The sequence below is a fragment of the Typopeltis vanoorti genome, chromosome 11, assembly GCF_054136105.1.
Source record: "Typopeltis vanoorti isolate ZY-2024b chromosome 11, IOZ_Tvanoo_1.0, whole genome shotgun sequence".
In the NCBI taxonomy this organism is placed as follows: Eukaryota; Metazoa; Arthropoda; class Arachnida; order Uropygi; family Thelyphonidae; genus Typopeltis; species Typopeltis vanoorti.
In genome coordinates this window covers 25,148,633-25,171,026 of record NC_143559.1, presented here as the reverse complement: position 1 = coordinate 25,171,026, position 22,394 = coordinate 25,148,633, and the positions used below count along the sequence as shown (strand labels likewise).

The following is a 22,394-nucleotide window of genomic DNA, read 5'->3' as shown; positions in this document are numbered from 1 at the left end:
GTTTTCAGAGGATGTTCAGATATTCTATATACAAATAATAATGGAAAATTTTTGAAACTGATTGAATTATTCGCTGAATTTGGCCGCGTATTACAAAAATGTGTAGAACGCATAAAAACAATGAAATTCACATTCATTATTTAGGGAAATGTATACAAAACGAAATCATTAATTTATATTGAATAATAAATTTTTAAAAAAAATGTATCTAAAATAATGAATGCTAAGTATTTTTCAATAATTGTTGATTGCACCAGTGATATTTCGCGGCAGGAGCAAATGTCCTTAATTGTAAGATATGATTCTATAAAAGAAAAAAATGAAGAAACCCAAGATATTATACAAATAGAGGAAAGATTTCTAGATTTTATTAAAATTAATAACACAACAGGAAGTGGTATGGCTGAAGTAATTTTAAAATTATTAGAAGAAAAAAAACTTAAATATTCAAAATATCCATGGTCAGGGATATGACAACGGGTCAAATATGAAGGGGGAAGAATGCATGGGGGGTACAAGCACTTTTAAGGAACAAAAATCCTAGAGCATTTTTTGTTCCGTGTTATACGCATTCCTTGAACTTGGTATTGAGCGATGCAACATGCTGCAATGTAGATATGGTTTTATTTTTTTATGTTATTCAGTCAATCTATAATTTCTTTTCTTCATCGAGTCATCGATGGGAAGCTCTAAACCACATCCAAAATTTTACTTTAAAACCTTTATGTACGATGAGATGGGAAACTCGCGTTGAAGCTTTAAAAGCAATACGAAATCAAGTAAAAGAAATACATGAAGCTTTAATTTTAATCACAGAAGATGACAGCTTAATTGGGCAACAAGGCATTAAAACAAAATTGGAAGCGAGTTCGTTAGCAAAAAAAAATTAATTCTTTCAAGTTTATATTTGGCACATTTGTTTGGTATGACATTCTAAGTGAAGTCAATGCATCTAGGAAACAATTGCAAAATATCTCTTGCGATATTATGAAGCCTTGAAATTATTAGATGTCACGAAAAAATTCTTGACGTCATACAGAAGCGAAAATAATTTTTTTGAAAATTAAACACCAAGCCCATAACTTTTCTCTAAATATGGGGCTAAATGCTGATTTCTCAACTAACAACAGCACACAAACTCGAAATGTAAAAACTCAATTTGATTATGTATGTCCTGACGAATGAATTACTAATTTTGAGCGACATTTTCAAATTAATTTTTTAATGTAATTCTTGATTCAGCAATAACATCAACATCTATAACTTAAAATTTAATAATGATACAGTAAAAAAAAGCTTGTTTCGACTTAGAAATTGTTCTGTCTGATGGTGATCAAAAAGATATTTCAGCAATAGATTTATTAGATGAATTAAAAATATTGTCTCGGAGGATATCAAATAATTATTCTCCCAAAGAGGTATTAAATTATATTTGTGCAAATAACTGCATAAGTCTTTTTCCTAATATGTACACATTACTACGAATTCTTTTAACAATCCCAACTATAATTGCAAGTGCAGAGTGCAGTTTTTCTAAATTGAGACTTATTAAAAATTATTTGAGGTCCACAATGTCCCAAGAGAGAGATCAGATGGCTTAGCCACTTTATCTATTGGAAGTGACATAGCCGAGACATTAGATCTAGAAGAAGTAGTAAAGTCTTTTGCCGAAATTAAGCGTACAAAGGTTTTTTCTTTTTTTAAATAACTAAAATTGTTAATTCTTAATTTAGATTTTTTCATATTTCTTTTGTCATATTTAATGTGATTTATGTAATATTTATAAATTGTGTTAAAATTATGTACTGATTATATAATAAACACGAAAATATTTTATTTATTTGTTATTATTATTTATTTATTCACTATATATATAATTTTTATATATACATATACAATTTCGACCGAAGGGCAGAAAAAAAAATCTTTCCCTCACTCAAAAATTTGCTCGGGCCGGCGCTGTATAGTAGCATATACACTTAGTAGCCAAAATACGAGCCATTCCCATGTTAAATGAAATCGACCGTAACAAGCAATTGCACAACAAGAACTCTGTGACACTGTGCTTTTAAAGTCACTGTTATGTTCAAGAATAACCACATTACCTTCACTTTAAATGAAGGTAATGTGAAAGTGGAAAAGACCTACCATAATCTAGCACAACTGCATATCTGATGCTGCGAAGTGTTTTCAGAAAATCATGAAGTGTATCGAAGCTAGCTTTTAGTAGTCCAACACTTATAATGTATATGTTAATGGCATCCCACTAACACTGGACCAAAGATTTAAAAAGTGATTCTGCAGTCAACAATTCGACGACAGTGTTTACATAGTTCATGGACCAAAGTTTAAGAGCACCGATAAAACTTGGCTGTTCTTGTAATGTTGCTGACAATTCACTAATAATTCCCTGGCTCATCAATATTAGCTTACAAAAACAGAAGAAACCATTCTTTGAAGAAGATATTTCCTTCGTCTTTCTTACTCTCTTCCTATGCGATGTGTTTGATTTAATTTTACTTATTCTTTCCATCTTCGTTTCACTTTTCTTCCGTTTAATTTTTGCTATTTTCATTTCATATTAAATGATTTTTTTTCTAATATCTATTTCTCTGCATTCTTCAGTCTTTCCTCTCTTTCCTTGTTATTTGATGCCAAGTTTTTTTTCTTTTCTAATTAAAAAAATCATTTATGAATTTTTAGATTTTCGTCCAATTTAAATTATGGTCAATACACTCATATACAACATAAATAGGTAACGTGAGAAAGCAGATTGGATAGCAAGAAAGTCAGGAAGAGGAAAAGAAAAAAAAAATAAATAAAGATAGAAAACTCTATTAAGCAACAAATAAGTTTCTCTGCTAGACAGCGTACAAAACAGAAAGAGACAACTAACCGAAGTCGGACACAAACAAATATATAGACAAATGTTTGTTTCCAGTGTACTGGCATCTCTTATTCACTGATCAGAGTTAAAATTTTCACGAAACAGTTCTCTGGAGGACAATAAATTAATTCCGTCTTTCGCCATCCTGATATTCGAGCATATAGTTCTCAGAAAACAGAACGAGTTGTTGACTACATTCCTACGAGAGCATAATCCGTCGCCTAGCAACACTGCCGAAAGTGTCTTAAAAGCAGAAGAGTGTGGGAGAACCATTTTCAGTATTACAGCAGCACCTGTAGTTACAGCACCGTAGAGCGGAGAGGAGTTGCTCTAGTGGTGTTCATATTAAACTCGTGAGTGAAATGTCCCACGTAAGTCTCTTCTAGGGTAGATTTATAAATCCGACGTTGATAAAAGTAGATTATGCAGTTGGACGATGACTTATGTGATGTCAGACCTAACTCTGAGAGATTAACAAAACAAAAACGCGTTGAACAAGAGTATTCGTATAAAGAAAGAAACTTTTAAATACTGGGTATGAAGTGTATCGAAAAATTGTCAGCAATGTCATTAAGTAAGTTATACAAATCATATATCGAAAAATTAAGAAGATGTAAATACGTCTTGAACAAAGCGAGTTAATGATTTTGAAAAAAAATAAAAAAATAAATAAAAAAAAACAGGAAGCAATGTCTCCTCAGTAAAAGGAAATGGCTTATAGGAAGGGCTGTTGCCGGATTTTACATCTTCAAGAGGAAAATGCTCGTTTTTTACTTTTAGCCATTATCTTGGTGCTCTATATGTTATTAGGGGCGGGAATCTTCTCTTGTCTGGAAGCTACAGAAGAGCAACGAATGAGGAAAGAGTTCTGGACCACGTATCATCAATACGTGGACAAATATAACAATTCCGTGAATATCAGTGAACTTAACAGATTGCTTTATGTCTATGGAAATGCAACAATGAATGGAGTACTGTATAAACGACCACGCTGGGATTTTTCAGGCGCATTTTATTTTGTAGGTACCGTAATCTCCACCATAGGTATGTGGTGATATTTTAATACTTTTATTACAGTTCTCTCTTCCTTCATTGTGTTATAATAATTATTAGTGTGTGTGTGTGTGTGTGTGCTCAAAGTGACTTGGTTTATCATAAATACATAAATATAACTTGGGCGCATCTTATGAATTTTATTTATTTATTTTTGCGAGTTCAAAACTCGTTTCTCTATACCCTCTAATGTACCTTAGTTCAAGTGAGAATGTAACATATAAGAAAATTACATACGAAAATAAAAATTCGGCGCTTTCAGCTGCCGTAATGTGATTAACTTGTCGACTCCTATGTTCAACCTACCATAATAATCCTATCTGGCAGCTGGCAGGTGCTAATCACTAGATGCCATTTTTTGGTCTATGAGGTCAAATTCAAGGTGACAGAAAGTGTCAAGGGTGTGAACCTGGTGACCAACTAGTGCGTGGAAAACAACATAGTTGTGTTGTGTTTGTGTGTATGTATGTGGATGATGAAACCGTCTGTCATTTCAGTCGGCTTGGCAACAACCAACAAGATTGGCTAATCCAAGGTCACTTCCTTTCAGAGTGGAAGCAGTACGTTTGCCTTGCATTACAACAAAAGTTTTCTAGCGCCGTTTTTCATAAATTTGAACTTTTCGGTACACCTTTGACTGAGCAAACGAAATGGCCCCTGCATGCCATTGCAAAATATCTTTAGGCTCTACAACCAGGCCATTTAACTAAATTAATTACACTAATAAACCTATCTGAGCGGCAGTATAATATCTCAAAATGCAAATAATCTTATTAAAAAAAAAAAAAAACCGTCAAATTTAACAGGGGGGGAAATGCACTGAACAATGTGTGTACTATCTCGAATTAAAGAATTGACAATCGGGATTTTTATTTATTTTTTTTTTAATGTGAGTCACGTCCACGAAATGTTTATTTGTAAAGCTATACAAATTCGTACCGTGGGCGGGCTGAGGAACCCCCCCCCCCTATTTTTATTGAGTTTATATATGTTTTTTTTCACGTTCCATCTTTGGCCTCTATCTCTAGAAGTCAAACATGGAACATTTCAAGCCACTTCAAGCCTCCAATAAGTTGATGTTACCATTTTTTTTTTTTCATAGCGGTGTAAAATGTATTCTCAATAAACAAACTTTAGAGACTTTTTCCGGAAACTTTAGAGACTGGAGCTTTTTTTTTCAGAGCATTTCAGGTCTCCAATATTCAGAGTGATGGTCTCATATCGGGTGATGAAATTTATCTCCCATGTAAGCATATTCACAAGCATCCATGCTCAAGATAGGATTCGTACCCACAGTCTGTTGGTTATAGAACGGCATAATATCCACTGTACGGGAGGAGTCGAACAAATCAGCATTATGGGAAAAGGATGAAGGATGCCGAATGTAAGGTTATATACTTGGATTTAAGAGATTGTAGACCGTGCACATAGCAATATGACTATTCTGTAAAACCAATGATGGTTAAGTGTAGAAGTTGTACTATTTATGTTATATATGTCTATCATCTTCTCCTAAATGTCTTGTATGTTTCTTTAGCATGCTTATTTATAATCATTTAGCGCCAATATGGTGATGTGTGACGTTAGTTGGAATAAACTAAATTCGAGTTCCAAGTACTGGATGAATCTTCACAAGGGCTTTTTAGTTAAAAGCGAGTTAACCTGTTTCGTGTGGAGGCGACAGGGTTTCCTTCAGCAAAACAGACAAACCAACTCAACCAGAAAACACAGGTGGTATGGCAACACGACGTGAACTCAGTGACTTCGAGAGAAGTGTCATCGTGGGCTGTCACATTGGCGGTATGTTCATACGTGCAATTGCCACTCAACTGGAACATCCAAAATCAACAGTTGGCGATGTGATCAAAAAATGGAGACGTTCTGGCATCACTAGTGCAGGAAAACGGGCGGTCGCCGAAAATGACTGACAGGGACAGGAGGGTGTTAAAACGGGTGGCACGCAAAAACCGGCAGACCATCCGTGATGAGTTCCAGAGCGTCAGTAACACCATGATGAGCACTAATAATGTACGAAAATAACTCCATTTACTTGGTTTCCACGGAACAGCAGCGGCACACAAGCCGAACATCACAATAACCAATAAGGCGGTTCGTCTGGCCTGGTGCAAAGATCGTGGGAGGACAATTGACTTGACTAGACTGGAAACAGTTCACCTGTTTCCAGTCTAATGGCAGGGTGTGGGTTTGGAGGCAGCCTGGTGAACGCTTGTTACCACAGTGTGTTGTACACATAGTAAAGTTTGGTGGTGGAGGAGTAATGGTGTAAAGTGCATTCAGCTGGTTTGGAGTGGGACCACTGATCGTTATCTGTGGTTCTATGAAGACAGCTCAGTACTGCCTACACTGGAGTTTTTATGGAACGGATCCGTGTTGCTACCAAGACGACAATGCCCATTCCTAAAGCTGCAGCTGTTATGGAATGGTATGAAGAGATGGGTGTTAAACGACTACTCTGGCCTGTGCAGAGTCCTGACCTCAACCCCATCGAACACCTGTTGGACGAATTGAAGAGGGTATTGAGGTCCAGAGTAGCACCTCCTCGATCTGTCGCTGAACTCAGTGCTGCTTAGAGGAATGGAGACAAATTCCACTTGTTGTCTGCCACACATTGATGGAAAACTTCCCTCAAAGGATGCAGGAGGTGATCAAAGCCAAAAGTAGACATACCCAATATTAGGGTTCGCCTAATATTGGGTATGTCTACTGCTGGTGTGTGTGTGTGTGTGTGTGTATGTATGTATATATATATATATATATATATATATATATATATATATATATATATATATAGGATGAGAAGGAGTTCCTTATCTCTGCTCCTTAGCTACGTTTTCAATATTTTTATCATCTTTACAATGTGGCTGCGAACTCGACTATCGCCTTCTAGATACCCTGTAATTAATCCAACGTAATATAATGTCTTTGTTAATTGCGTGTCTTCTGGATAGTTTACCTGTTGAGCGAGATGAAAAATCCAGTTTTCGGAAAAACAAAACCTTTCTCTATCCCCACCCCAGGTTGACATCCGAACTCATCTTCACCTGAAAAATTCTTGTAGAGGTTATTGTTGATGATTTTAGCGTATGGGAATAAAGCATTTGGATCTGAGATGAGGTATTGGTCATGAGTTACTACTTCCTATCCGAAAAGGCTAGGAAGTAGTAACTTCTGTTTAGTAACGTTCTAGATTGTCAAATTCTGTAACTTCTGTAGTAGTAGTAGTAATGGGCCCCGTTAGTACTAGGAAGTAGTAACGGGGGCGATTACAGGCTACTATCATTCTTTGAAGTGGTCTATGTCTGTAGATATTTGTTCAGGGACCGATTTGCCTGTCCTGTGGGATGTAAAACCGGTGTGTGTTAATAATTTTTTTTTTTTGGGGGGGGGGGAACAGGGGAAGTAGGAATCTGCCATGTGGTGCCTGAACAGTGAAGGTCTATGGAATAGTCTCAAGGAGGAACTGTATGTGGAATAAAAGAAAGAAAGAAGTTGGATAAGTTTTAAGTTGGAGAGTAAAGAGAAGTTGAACACAGCTACTCGCTTTCTTAAGCATTGGGGAAATGATGGTCAGTCTATGAAAATACCCGGAGAAGACGAATAATGCAGAGGCATAATGTGTATGAGGTAGTAACTGGAATAAATCTTCGAAAGAGAGAGAGAGAGGGGGGGGTATCAATTAATTGCACTCTTTCTACATAGCATTAAGCATTCTTAGGCCAAGGTTGTTTGAAAGTCTGGGTTTTGGAGATCAGAATTTAAGATATTCTTTATGGGAAGATCATTGAAGCTTGAAATGTTTATATACTGCAATGTTTGTAAAATGAAGAAGAGAAACAGAATGTACAGTGATGTTATTCATCACACTAAATTTGAACCGTTTTAGATTTGTTTCCATACAACTTATTTCTGGACTGTAACTGAAATAATTTTACTGAAATTCAGTTCAGTTTTTGGAATCCTGACAAAAATTTGTCGAGCGATTAAAATTTTTGTTTCAATTGACAATTTACAGATGCTAAGGGACAAAACCTTTCGAAAATATATATTGCGATAACTGCGCTCTGGCTAAATTTATTTTAATAAAATTTAGTATTGAGGATGTGCATTTGAACAGATCGACCTGTCACAGTTTTGGTTTGAATCAGATAAGTTTTATTGGCTTGATTTTGGTAAAGCAATTAGTAATTATATTAATAAAGATTGCAATGATATTAATAATTCTCCACTGGTTTGATGAAATTTAATGAATTTGGTATTTTGGATCTATATCAAAATTTGTCATTTCAATTTTAGTTTCACTTGGATCATTTGGAAAATTAGGCAAAGTATTCATATGTGTCCATAAGACGCATATGACTTCTAACAGTCATTGAATTTTTTACAAAAGTATCACCACTCCGTAGAGTTCTTTGAATAATGTAACTCTGTCACAAATATCAGACTGGTTCTACGAAATTAATGTAAATAACTACAATCAAAAATTCAACACTGGAAATGAAAGCGAAATCCTCCGTAGCTCAGTCAATATAGAAGAAGACCTTTCGTTTGAAAGACCTGGGTTCGAATCCCACCTGGAATGCGAGGAACCTTTAGCGCGGCTTTTCACTGAAGGTGAGTTAGCCGTCTCGGTAGCGGAAGGGTTTCTCCCCCCCCCCCCAGGAAAACGGGGTTTTTCATTCCGGAAACAGGTAAACCGGTTCCGTGAGGACATCCATCTACATAAATGAAATTCTTCACCTTAGAAGGATTTTGCCACCATTACTCCAAGATCCCTAGCCTCATCAGTTTCTTGTAGCATATATAATCCAACATGTAACGCAGTACAGCAATCCCTCGATTAAAATCCCGCTTTCTTTAAAACAGGCGCATTAATCGAAAATGCACTAATCGAATATAATAACCTATGGGGAAATGTATAATTCGTTCCTCAGATTTTTTTTGACCCCCTTAATTTTAATTTTAACCCTTAATAAGGCCAGTGTTTATCGGGATCCGTTTTTGGTTACAATCTTCGATCCATGTAAAAAGAAGTCTCTCTAATTCAATCATTATAATACTTAGATTTTCAGTGCATGCATGATGAACTTCAAGCAGCCTTACCTTTCTCTTTGTATTCAGCAGTTGATTCACCCATATTTGTATTCTTATCCTATCTTTGCTCTGGACTCGCCTTGTTCATTTTTCTTTATTATTTCAAGTTTTTTTTCCAATCAGATTACTTTTCGAATCATTTTCACACTTCTGTTTTTTGCTCACTAATTCTTTAACTCATGATTAAAGGTTAGGAAAATAATTTAAAATAAAAAAGTACGGAAAACCATTGCACGAGATATAATTAACAAAATGATATGTAAAGCAGACGACATAACTTTTGGCGGTAATTTGGAACAATAGGTACATGGAAATAGTGTAGTATGCCATTAAAAAATAACTCTGTAAAATGTTCCAAATCGGTAACTAAATTATTTCATCGTGGTGAGTGATTTTTTAAAATAGTTAGCCATAAAAAATGTATAGATGGAAAATTTTTTAAATCTGTAACATTTATTTTTAAGATGTATATAGGCGCACTAATCGAATTTGGGTATCGAAAAAAAAATGACGCAGTAATTGAAAACGCACAAATCGGGAGCGCATTAATCGAGGGATTGCTGTATATAATATGCCGTTGGAAATCTCATCACGTCAAAGTGCATAATTTTGCACTTACTAACATTAAAATTATAATCATTTTCATTTGCCCAAGTTTCCGGCCTATTCAAATCATTCTGTTAAGTGCTGGATATCAATAGCATCATTAAATGCCTTGCCTATTCGTATCATCAGCAAACAATTACACATATCTTAGACCCGTCCATAATGATATTAGGAAGGTCTAACAGGAGATGTACAAATGGCATTGATGTATAGATTGAACAGCAATGGCCCAAGGACTGAATTCTGAGATGCAGTACCGGTCACCTTAAATTTGGCAGCTTCAAACCCATCGTATACCCCTTTTTGATAATAATCCATCCCGCTTATCCAAGTCAAGAGCTGGAATATAAACTCTTGACTTGGTATCCTATCAAATGCCTTAGCAAAATTTAACGGTATTATAGTGTATCTATTCCATTTAGCCAACTCGGCCGTAACATTGTAATAAAATATGAGCAAATTGCTAAGCATGACCTTCCTTCAGTAAACTCATGCTGTTATTCCTTGCAGAATATAACTTGTTTTTCTACTTTCTGTATGCGAGTTCTTACCAACTTCTCTGAAATCTTCACCACCACATCAGAGATACTGATAGGTCGGTACTTAGACACATCGGTTTTGCACCATCCTTGTGCAATGTAACTATCATACATTCCTTCCGGAAATTCCTATGGTATCTTTCCCAACCTGAGACTGAAGTTATACAGGGTGTCCCAAAATTCACGCAAGAAGTAATTTTGATAGAAAACACAGGTTTTTAATTAAAAATTATAATTTCTTATTGATTCATAAAGTATACAGTATGGGGTTATGCATGGAATAGCATATTGGGTAAATGGCCTCTACGGCTTTGCTGGCACATACGCACTCTTTTGTCGAAATTTTCCATGACCGTTTTGCATAACTGTGGCTGAATTTCGTTGATACAGCGCTCAATTTCCTCCTTCAAGGCGTGGGTGGGCGTGGGCTTGTTGGCATAAACCTTAGACTTGAAAAAACCCCAAATTAAAAAGTCCAACGGCGTTAAGTCACATGATCTGGGCGGCCAATTCTGATCACCAAAACGGGAAATTACACGACCAGGAAATGACTCATGCAGTAATTGAATTCTTTCTCGGGCTGTATGGCATGCGGCACCGTCTTGTTGAAACCACATGTCGTCCACATCCATATCTTGCAATTTAGGCACAAAAAACTGGATTATCATGTCGCGATAGGGAGCACCATTAACTGTTATTGCTTTACCAGCCACATTTTCGAAGAAGAATGGACCGATGATGCCTCCAGCCCAAAATCCGCACCAAACGGTGACACGTTGTGGATACATTTGTTTCTCAACAATCACTCGTGGATTTTCTGAACCCCAAATGCGACAATTTTGTCGATTAACGAAGCCATCAAGATGAAAATGAGTCTCATCGCTGAAGATGATTTTGTTCGAAAAATAAGCATCCACTTGTTGCATCCATGAAATTGCGTTGTTCTTTCGTGTAGCGCTCCATTTTTAATAACCCTGAACTGTCAGCTGTCATGCTGCCTTTTTTTTCTCGTTGGCAACACTTTACCGCACAAATGGCGCTAAATTTAAATCTTGCGTGAATTTTGGGACACCCTGTACAAACATGTCAAAGGCATAGCCAATTAGGCTGAACGTGCCTTTAGCATACGTGCTAATATTACATTAAAACATATTGTCGAATTCTTATCCAGGTTATGCAACAGTTCTTCCACCTCATCATCATGTATCTCTAACTGTTCTTCCAATGTTGCAGTAGCGCTGTGTACTATGTTGATATATCTTAGCAAACTAAGCTCTCATTAATTAACAATATCATTTGCTTCTGACACTAGAGTATCATCTGAATTTAGTAAAGTTATTCTTTTACATTCATTTTTCTTTCTTTTACTTGCGGCATAATGATATTTTATTTATTTATTATTATTATTATTTTTTTAGTTGCCCTTAGCCTGCACAGCGAAGTTCTTTTCGTACTCCGATTTAGCCTTCTGCACAATTCTCGTTACTTTTCTGGCCTCCTGCATTTTATATATTTCATAATTTCTCTCACTCTTATTCTCACGATACTCCTTCCATATAATTTATTTATTGATCTCTTCCTTAATAAGGTTGCACATCCATTTCACTCCCGCCCTATTTTCACTCCCCCCCCCCCACTCTAGTGATACCGCTTCATTTAAGCCTCTTTTCAAAGTCTCATGCATAGCTGGTATCTTTCTCATTCGGCAAATGATACCATGTGACACGGGCTTAGCTGGGGGGGGGGGGGGACAGTCCTCCCCTGGCGGCACTTTGAACCTTTTTGAACTTTTGCAGTTAATTCTAAACTACAGTCTCGAGAACTCTTTTCAGAATATTTTAATACTCCTGCGAATTTTCCTCACAACTGCTGTGACTGTTGCTAGTTGTGAGAGGAGGTTTTCTAAATAAAACTGATTAAGAATTACCTACATCACTATGAAATAGACTTCGCCAATGTCATCGACGATTTTGCTAACAGAAAAGCAAGAAAAGTAGTATTTTATAATGTTGAAATTAAAGTTTTACTTCACAAATAAACATAGTGTTTGATTTATTTCCCTATACGTTGTTTTGATTTTTTGTAGTATTTTTGGTGTGTATTGAGAGGGGCGGCAAAGTCAGGGATCGCTCAGGGCGGCAAAAGCCCTAGCTACACCACTGCCATGTGAGCAATGATACACATATCAGATGTGCGTAAACGTCACTTACGCACCATATATGCAAAATACTTGATCCCGTCCATCACCACGTGTTCTAGGCAACTATTTAAGAATGTTCTTGGTCAGTAATCGTCAATGGTATTGATCACAATGAGAAAAACAAAAGATCTTTCGCAGTTCTATAAAGAGCTTATTGTGGTGCCAGTCTGGCTGGAACCACGATTTTGAAAACAGCAGAGCTGACTGATTTCTGAAAAGGCGATATATGCTGAATGTTTAATCAGTAAAAGAAGAACCTACAAAGAGGTCATAACTGTGCGTTACTATGGTCCTAAGACTGTCAGGAACGAGATCGTCGTCGTCATCATCTGAGAAGGCTTGTACGGACAAACAGAACTTCCTATGTGCAGCAATTGACCGAAGCATTTAATGAAGACTATTACCGACCCATATCTCACCGAAGTATGTCAGGAAAATGAAGGTGATCGGTATTGGCAGTCGCATGCCTATAAGGAAACCCCCATTGATTTCTGAGAACCAAAAAAAAAAAAAAAAAATCAGCTAACGTCTATTTGTTCCCGTATAGGGAGTAGGTGGGACTGTTTACCCTATCTAACTTTTGGAGACTGAGTGGGCAGTTCAATCTCCGCTGGTAGCCAATCAGAGAGAGAGATAGCTCGCCCAAGGCTCTTACTGATTCATCGGTACGCAGTGAAGAAGGCGGCAAGCTAGTGCCGCCATCTCGTGGTCCCTAACCCTAACACAATATTTTTAATGTCTGAAAATAGTGTGGGTTCGACGGTCGATTTTCTTGAGTTTACGGGACGAAAAACCCGAGTTTCCAGGAGAAAAAAAACCCGCGCCAGAGATCGACTAACTCGGGAACCGGTCGAAAAAAGGCTTAGAAAAATTTCCTCTAGTCGGCGACTAGATTTGAACCACCAAATCCTTTCTTCGTGCGGTTAAGCGCTGTAGAGTGCAAACGCCACTTCTACTGCGTTTATTTGTATCAACAACAGCAGCTGTGTACATTTAAAAATAAATATATATACAGCTATTTATAATTTGTATATAGGCTGCTAATTCTATTAGGCATTTTCATTTACTCGTTACAATATACTTATGACACCTGTTTTACAATCACTGTTTAAATAAGATACAAGTCACATGCTCAATTTCTATTTTCTTTATTGTCCTATTGAGTTGTTTGAGCTGTTATTTTTGTTGGTATATGTTACATAGTGATTTCAGTCTATTTATAAGTTCCATTATCAGATCAGTCTATTCACGTTTATATATATATATATATATATATATATATATATATATATATATATATATATATATATATATATATATATATATATATATATATATATATACATACATATATACATGTATATACCTACATATACATACATATATATGTTAGCATTGACATTTTCCATATGTACAATTCGTTATATATATATCTTCATTCTATATCTTTGTTCACGTATTTTGGATGATTATTTTATTAACTTAATTTAAATGCACATCTTATTCTTAAAATACATACATTGCTTATGTTTTTATTTACATTTATATATGCATATATTTTGGTAGTATCTCTATACCTCTATGCAGATTTTTTTTTTTTAGGCACTGTTATTTTTTACAAAATGAATTCCATATTGCTTTAACATTCTATTGTTTGCTTAACTTAAGAGGTAAATCTGTAATTTCTTATATACAAAAGTTTTCTGAATTGCAGAATTAGTTACAGGTCTGTAAATGGATAATATATCCTATTAACATTTTGGGTTATTATCATGTTATGAACTTATGTTATCTGCATTTCTTACAATTGACATTTCTACCGTCCTTATGTCTGTATATACAATAACATATACATATTTCTGGTAATATATCTTAATCTACATATTTATTACTTGAATAGTATTGACTTATCTTAAGGAGTAATTGCCATTTACATTTCCATTTTTTTTCCCTTACACAATTAGATATATATATATATAACATTCTTATCCCTTATATATAGGCCTACCTATATATTATTATTAATATTTTTATTATTTTTTTAAACTTTTATTTATTTATTTATTTTAATTATTATTTATATATATATTTTTTCAATTTATTTATTTTTATTTTATTTTTTTTTATTAGATTTGATATCTTGTTGTCATTATTCCTCTCATTGTGGCGAATGGGCCTACGTTAACAGCGCCTTTGTCTGGGATTATGCTTTTTGTTCAGATAGTGGGTTATCATTTTAGTTTACCACTAACTACGGGGGTTCCATTATCGGTATAAGTTTTATTTTTCCTTCTTCTTCTCCTTCTTCAATTAGGCCGAGTTCCACTTCTACTGAGCTACACAGGCTCTTTTCTGCGAACCATTACCCTCATAAATTTTTCTTACCTTTTTTACTCTAATATATAAACATTTAAGTAACAAATATGAACACGAGAAAATATATATTTTTTAATCCAGAAATACAGATAACCTATGACAATAACAGTTATATGTGAAGAATAAGCAACCAGCAAGCATTAATGCATAGTCAAAAATAATCTTAGGAACTGAATGCTAATTCACACATTCGCATTTTCGAAATGAGTTGAATAAATATACTGAGGAATTTGCGATCAACGCCAGGAGACGCTTAGAACGGGAAATGTTGAATAGAGGTTTTGGGTTCGAGAGTGGCATCAGGAACACTGTAACTGGATACTGGAAGACTAGAAAAAAGTCACTTAGTCCAACGAGTCACGGTATACACATTGTTCTGTACGGACAGTAGGTAGAGAGTTTGGTGGGAACCCCATGATGCAATGAATCCAGCTTGCATTGTATTGTAAATACAGCTTGCATTGTAAATACAACTCAAGGTTCTGAAAAGTGGTATCATGGCGTGGGACATTTTCTGTTTATACGGAACGGTCTCCTTATATTGCTGGAAGGTCTAGTGTCCTTCAGGGAATATCTGAACATTGTTTCCAATCAAGTCCATCCTGCAATATTGACTTTTTTATACAGCAGGTGACGGTCACACAAGAAGTTCAGCAGTGGTTCAGCAACCATGACAGGGACTTCCACCATCTTCCCTGACCACAACAGCGCACGGATATGATCCTCATTGAGAATGTATGAAACACGTTAAAATAAAAATAAAAAAAAAACAGATTCGGGAGCAGTCGTCTTCGGTCAAATCTAAGCCAGTTAGACTGTTTGGCGAATGCCTGGTATGATGTAGTCGCAATCCTACACCCAAACCGCATATGTGCTGTAATTCGGGTTAAAGGAGGTCCATCCCAGTAGTAAATAAAGGTTTCTAATTCAGTGACTGGTATGTGTGATATTCTCCTAAGTTAATCATAATTTCTAGCATGTAACCTGTCTAATTTGGAACATCGATATAATTAATTAACTACTTCCCAGGAAAGCACGGTATGATCATTGACACCTAGTAGTGGTAAAATAGTCATATTCTTAACAGAGGCCACCTTCTGACTCTATGAAGAAATCTAACATATTCCTTGTCCGTGAGTTCCTTCTTTCACATGCTGCTTGAGAAAAAATATATATCTGTACTATAATTAATTTTATTCAATTAAATGTTTAACTGTGATTAGCGTGTTACCAATTTCGAGTCGTAAAGTACAAGATATTTGGTTGTTTTCGTGAGAACTATCATGATGTCTGTAACAAAGTGATATCATTCAAAGACTTCTAAATTGTTAGTGTTAGTATTTTTATCAAAAATAATAAAATAGAATAAAAACGGCAAGTGTCTTTTATGTTTTGATGCGTTTTATTAAATATCGATCTATTTCTGGCTTATTTACTTTAAACATGTATGTTTTCGCCTAATTCTCAATAACTCTTCAAAACGGAGTTATTGCAATATATAATTGCGCATGACTATCTGATGGATATCCAGAATAGTCCAACTGAAATAAAAATTGCAATTGTTCGATAATTTTTGTATGATTTCAAATATCAACCGAGAAAATCCACCCGACCAGAGTCGCTGAATAACTTGCGTACGGACCAAAGGAAAAAAACGACACAGATGCTTATGCAGTTTGAAAAAAGCACTTAAAAATATATTGAAGTTATTTGTTTTAATTTAGTTTTTATGTTATTAAAAGAGAATTTACAATGAATCTGAAATATACACAATGAATGAGTCTATCAAAGAATTACAACATGAACAGAAATGAAGCATATGAGCAAAATGGATGGAGACACATTATGGGTCCATAAGCGTAATGAAGAAATATTAAAAAAACAGAACTACAATTGAAACCAATTACGGGGGAGGGGGGGAAATACAATATTACGGATGTTTGATGATCATTCATCAAACATCCTATATTCTATGTATTCAATATATCCTAGATTCTATATGGCGACGCATGTCACCATATAGAATAAACAATAATTTCTGCTGTTAAATTAATCCTCAGTTCAAGACTGATTTAGAAAACTTTTTTTTCTTTTCGTTTCGAATTTCGTTTTTGTTGGCAAAATGATTTGAAACATTGGCAATATTTTTTTACTTTCGCAAAATTAAAACAAAATTATGCCTTATATCTATACTGCAAACAGCTATCTAGGTTTGATTATTGTAATAATAAATGACATCACTATACAAATTGCTATTACGAAACGCGCACTTTTTTAAGCTGTGATCACTTCCTTACTTATGCTTAAGTACGCTAGATGTATAATGTGTTGTAGAAGTCTTGTTACTAAAAATAGTCCGATCGAAGACAAAATTAAGATGACACGAGAAATTTTAGTTACAAATTTCTTAAATTTTGTTAACTTTCGTCTATATAGAACATCATTAGTGGTATCATTCTGAATCTTTTTTTCCGGTTTTTGTATGCGAAAATGATATGGTAGAAACAAAAAATGAAGTGGCGCAAGAAATTTTCATAATGATCGAATATTTAAAATTTCAATAAAATCTGTTCTTCCATAGCCCAGGAAGGAATAACAAGCTTATAACAGACGGACAATCGAAATGAAGCTGCTAATAAGAACTACTCGGTTTGAAACACACCTAAAAACAGAACAAATATTTTGCATAAATAGAAAGAGCTAGGGCTAAAAGTTTATTTTTCACTTGGGTAGACTATAATAAATTTAGTTTAATCCTTTATCCAAGTGTGAGCAAACAAAGTTTGCACCTGAAAGTATCTTCAAGTGTGAGCAAACTTTGTTTGCTCACACTTTTGGATAAAGGATTAAACTAAATTTATTATAGTCTAACCAAGTGAAAAATAAACTTTCAACATCTTTCTCTAAATCCAGAGTAATTTAATAAAAAGGTGGCACACCGTTTGGCAACTCCTATAGGTAGAGATAACCTTGCTAATGCTTGTGTCTCGTATCTCCACTTGGGCATGGCTCCCACTGAAGAGACCTCAATAAAGGTCGAAACTGGTCTGGGTAGTGGCCCTTCCCTTAATGCATAACATTATACATATCCGCGAGGAGATGTGTTTTGCATTTGTTAGCTTGCTCCACCTTTGCAACGAGTTGACTGGTGTTGTACCACCTTACCCCAGTCCTGAAGATACTTTCAGGCGAAAACTTTGTTTGCTCACACTTGGATAAAGGATTAAACTAAATTTATTATAACCAGGGCTAAACATTTTATCAACTCATATGACAAAATTCCTAGTTAAAAGCAGAGATCTTTAAAAACTGGTCCTAGATGATTCCTGAGGTAGCAGCTCCTCGCTTCTGGTGCGGTCATATTAGTGGCTAAAAGACCTCTACTATGTGACATACCCTTCCTTGCGATGGGTTCGAACACATAGGACGTGAAGAAGCTTTATCAGAGCTTTTCAAAAATGAAGTTAGTTGAAAATTCGGATATTTCAATCCGCCAAACAGGCAAACCAGACAGGAGAATACACAAAGCCTTAAGTCCCTTCCACCATAATTCAAAATAATCCAACCCAAAGCAGTCTTCATATTCAACCACATACGCTTAAAGATTTTAGTATCTTCCTCCTTGGCTATCCTTATTTTAAACTTTCTAATAAAAAGGTATGGATGTAATGCGTGGAGACTAAATAATTTCCAGTACGGAAAGTATTGTATAGGCATGCGCATTTGATACAGTGATGTATTCAACAGAATCTATGGTGTCAAATTATAAAACGCGATAAATATATAAGATTTACTTTGAATATAATTATTCGTAATCATGAAGATGGAGAACCCTTAAAAGACGCTCCATCTTAATGACTACAAATAGTTATCCATCCATCTATTTCACTGAACATCAGATGTTGTATGGTCACTCTGTTTCTCGGTGATGTGCCTCACCAGATGGTCCTGTTGTATGCTTTTCTGGAGGCTTCAATCTTCTGAAGATCAGTCACTCCAGACACACCATCTAGTTGAAATCCAAAGTATTTCAACTTTCTTCTGTCAATATCTTTAAGAAATTTTGATTTTAACTGATCTTATGTTTGCTGATGACAACGCCATCTTTGCAAATGATGACGCCAAATCCACCAACATTTTGTATAGTATTTCAAATACTGCCCAATCATAGGGACTACAATCAATATTGACAAAACAAAGGCCATGACAAGTGATGGGCCACCCAGTACTGTTTACCTTCATGGCACCCAAATTGGGCAGATGAACCAATGCAAATATCTTGGTTCACTCATACAAGCAAGCAAGCAAAACTGCATCAACAGTTTTGCTTGGTTTTGGGCATGCCCAAAACTGCATCAACAGTTTTGGGCATGTGTGCAGAATTGGCCTATCTGCCACTGCCTTTTATTGACTAAACTGGAGCATATGGAAGATAAATAACATCTCGCTCAAAACAAAGATGCACTTCTTTACTGATCATGCCTTACTCCTGTATGGATCAGAAACTTGGACACTCCTCAAAACTGACCTATACAAAGTAGAGACATTTAAAATGTGATGTCTCAGAATATCACTACTCCGCCATACCCAAAATACTACCATCAGGACATGATGTGACAACCAACCTACAATAGAAGAACTTCAAAAACGTAGACTTTGCTGGTTTGGGCATGTGTGCAGAATGGATCAACAGAGCTTACCTCATAAACTACTATGGAGGCAACAATCTACACACTAAAAGGCACAACCAGCTGCCCCTAAGAAAACTTGAACACGACCTAAAGAATCAGAATGCCCTTCACCGTACATCATGACAAACAGTTATACATAATATCCGTAGTCCAGAAGCACCCACAGCAGTGTACTGGTTAAGGAGCCTACCCCCATCCAGGCACTGCTAAGGGATCCAAGAAGAAGCCTTAAAGTTCTATCGATCCTTTCTAGTACCCATCCGTTTATCGGCCTTTCAGTATATGATATCCTCAACAGCCTTCTATGGCACCAGTCTAATTAAGAGCTATCCTTTTTCCTACCAGAATTCTTTAGGTTACAAGTCTCACATCCAAAAAACAGCTACATCCAGAATCCTCAACTTTGTTTCTGTGGAGATAGATCCATCCTTCAAGCTTTTAAACAAGTCTCCGACTTTTGGAATGAGTACTGTATCATCGGTATACCTCAGATTACTAATCAATTTCCCACCTGTCCTAATTCCTGTCTTAAGCTCATCCAATGCTACATGCAGGATGTCCTCAGCACGGATACTAAACAAGTGAGGAGAAAGTAGGCATCCTTGCTAACTCCCTTTCATCCTGAAGCCAACTAGTTAACCCAACATCTGTTCTTACCGTGGCTTCTTTCTATACTTGCTATTTCTTGCTGTGCAAATTGACTATACTGTAACGTGTTGAGAAAATCCATTATTTTCATTACTTCCTACAGTTTCATACGATAAACACAGTCAAAAGTTTTGGAGTAATCTATGAAAAACATTAGTATAGGGAGTCTAAATTCTTTATACTTTTCTATGGTCTAAGACAATGGATGTGTTTATCGTGTGAAACTTGCCTGCTTGTTCATCAGGCATCTGTCTCAACTTTGGCCTCAATCCTATTTATAATGATCTTTAGTAAACTCTCGCTTGCATGTGGGAGATTAAATAATAGTTCTGTATTTCTTGCAATCTTTCATATCTCCCTTATTATGCAGTGATGTGAAAACGAACTTATTTCAGCCATGATCCTGTCTTCCATATGCTTGCAATCAATCTCTGAAGCACTTTTATCCTTCCATCTCCCTGTGGCCTTAATTAATTCTGCTGGGATTTCATCTGCACCCAGAGTCTTATTGTTGTTAAGCTGTTTAACTGTTCTTTCAACCTCATACCTAAGTGGAGGAAGTTCCAAATCGAAATATTGCTGGTGATAAAGCTCCTTCAACTTTTCATTATCTTGTCTGCTGTACAGTTCCTCAGTATTCTTTCTATCTGTTTTTGATTTCTGGTTCTTCTGTTAGTACTGCTCCATTCCTCTCTTTGATGACATGCAATTTGTGCTTAAACTTGTACTCTAGGTCACGAACTAAACGAAACATCCTTTTATAAGTGTTTCTTCATCTCTTCGCATTTATTAGCATAAAAAATTTCCTTGTCCTGCCTGATGACTCTTCTGACTGCTCTATGTAATCTCATATTCTTCAGTCCCTGTGTCCCTTTGTTTCTCTAACTGCCTTCTTTCGATTAGCTCCTTTTGTTGAATCTGATATCAATAGGTCTCTTGGTCTTCTAATTGTGTTTAGATTCTTCTTGGCTGTAGCCTGTATTATAACCTTGACTCCTTTCCAGAAATTTCAGGTAAGTTCTGTTCTCCTCATGAGTCTCCAAAAGATCATCCATCCGAGTTGATATTTCATCTATGAGCCGAGTAAGTATTATTATGCATCGAGTCTATTGGGACGGGCCTGACTTTGAAGGTTTCGTAGTCTCTGTCTTACTTTGGCTCTTATTAATTGATGGTCTGCAACGCAGTCTGCTCCAGGACAAGTATGCACCTAAGAGATGCTCTCTTCCACCGTTGGAGAGTCAGGAAATCCACCTGATGCCTTGACCTATCAATGTCAAATGTCCAAATATGGGTCAGTCGTGGGTATTTCTGGAAGCAAGTATTGGTAATAACTGATCTGTTAGCGTGGATAAATTTCAACAGTCTTTCACCATGAGTTGCATTCACCTAGACCAAATATGCCACACTCAGGCCTAACTCTCATACTCTTTCCCACTTTTGCATTTAAGTCCCCTAAGATGTAAAGTACATCCTCCTTGGTAGGCAGTCCAAAACAGTCTCTAGGTTTTCCTCGAATTTCATTCTCTTCATCAGACCTATCTGTGTGGAGTGCATCAACTACCACGATTGACGCATTGGTAGGATGAACCTTAAGTCTAATACAAAGCATCCTGTCATTAGCGAGATTATAACCAACAACTATCCCATGATGCTTTGAATCACCTCCCTGAATAAACAACTAGCTTACCATTATGTCTTTTGAAATGACCTTCTCCATTTCATCTAGTCTCTATGATTCCCAGGATTATTCTGGCGACAACCGATGCAACATGAGATGTATTATAAGGAACAACCATATTAGCATTTAAATGTTAATATTTTGTGTGTATCCTGCCCACGAAATGCTGTAAACCTATCGTATTTCAGTTTGGTATCGTGGACGGACTAGATGTAATCATTGATATTAATGTAAATAGTTATTAAATCAGTAATATAAATAGTTGCAATTTTATATAATTATTTTAAATAATTTAAAGCATTATAAACTAATAATAAACGCTAAAATAATAAAATTTATCAACTACTACGTTTAAATGATGCTTGTAAATCTATTGATGAAGAAAAGGTGCATCGAAAAATAATATTCAGGGGGCGCCAGAAACTAAAATTAGGTTCTATCTTCAGCTATCACTTTTCGTATCATTCTGATCTCAAACATTAAAGTTCTAGAAATGACAGTCAACTGTCTATATCATTTTATTTCATTAGTTTTAATGTAAATTATTATGAGGGGAGTCAAGATCTGCATTTTGAAGTGCAGCTTATAAAAATGAATGTGC

At 35.8% G+C, this 22,394-nt stretch overlaps 1 protein-coding gene across 1 annotated transcript in view; it reads left to right on the top strand.

Annotated features, from left to right (window-relative positions):
* The first annotated feature begins 3,597 nt into the window (after positions 1 to 3,597).
* The window catches only part of LOC150101389 (potassium channel, subfamily K, member 13-like), a 29,409-nt gene continuing 10,612 nt past the window's right edge, over positions 3,598 to 22,394 (top strand). Inside the window, exon 1 of the mRNA XM_090400789.1 lies at positions 3,598 to 3,931. Within this exon, the coding sequence (XP_090256915.1) occupies positions 3,598 to 3,931 (334 nt within the window). The remainder of the gene's footprint in view (positions 3,932 to 22,394) is intronic.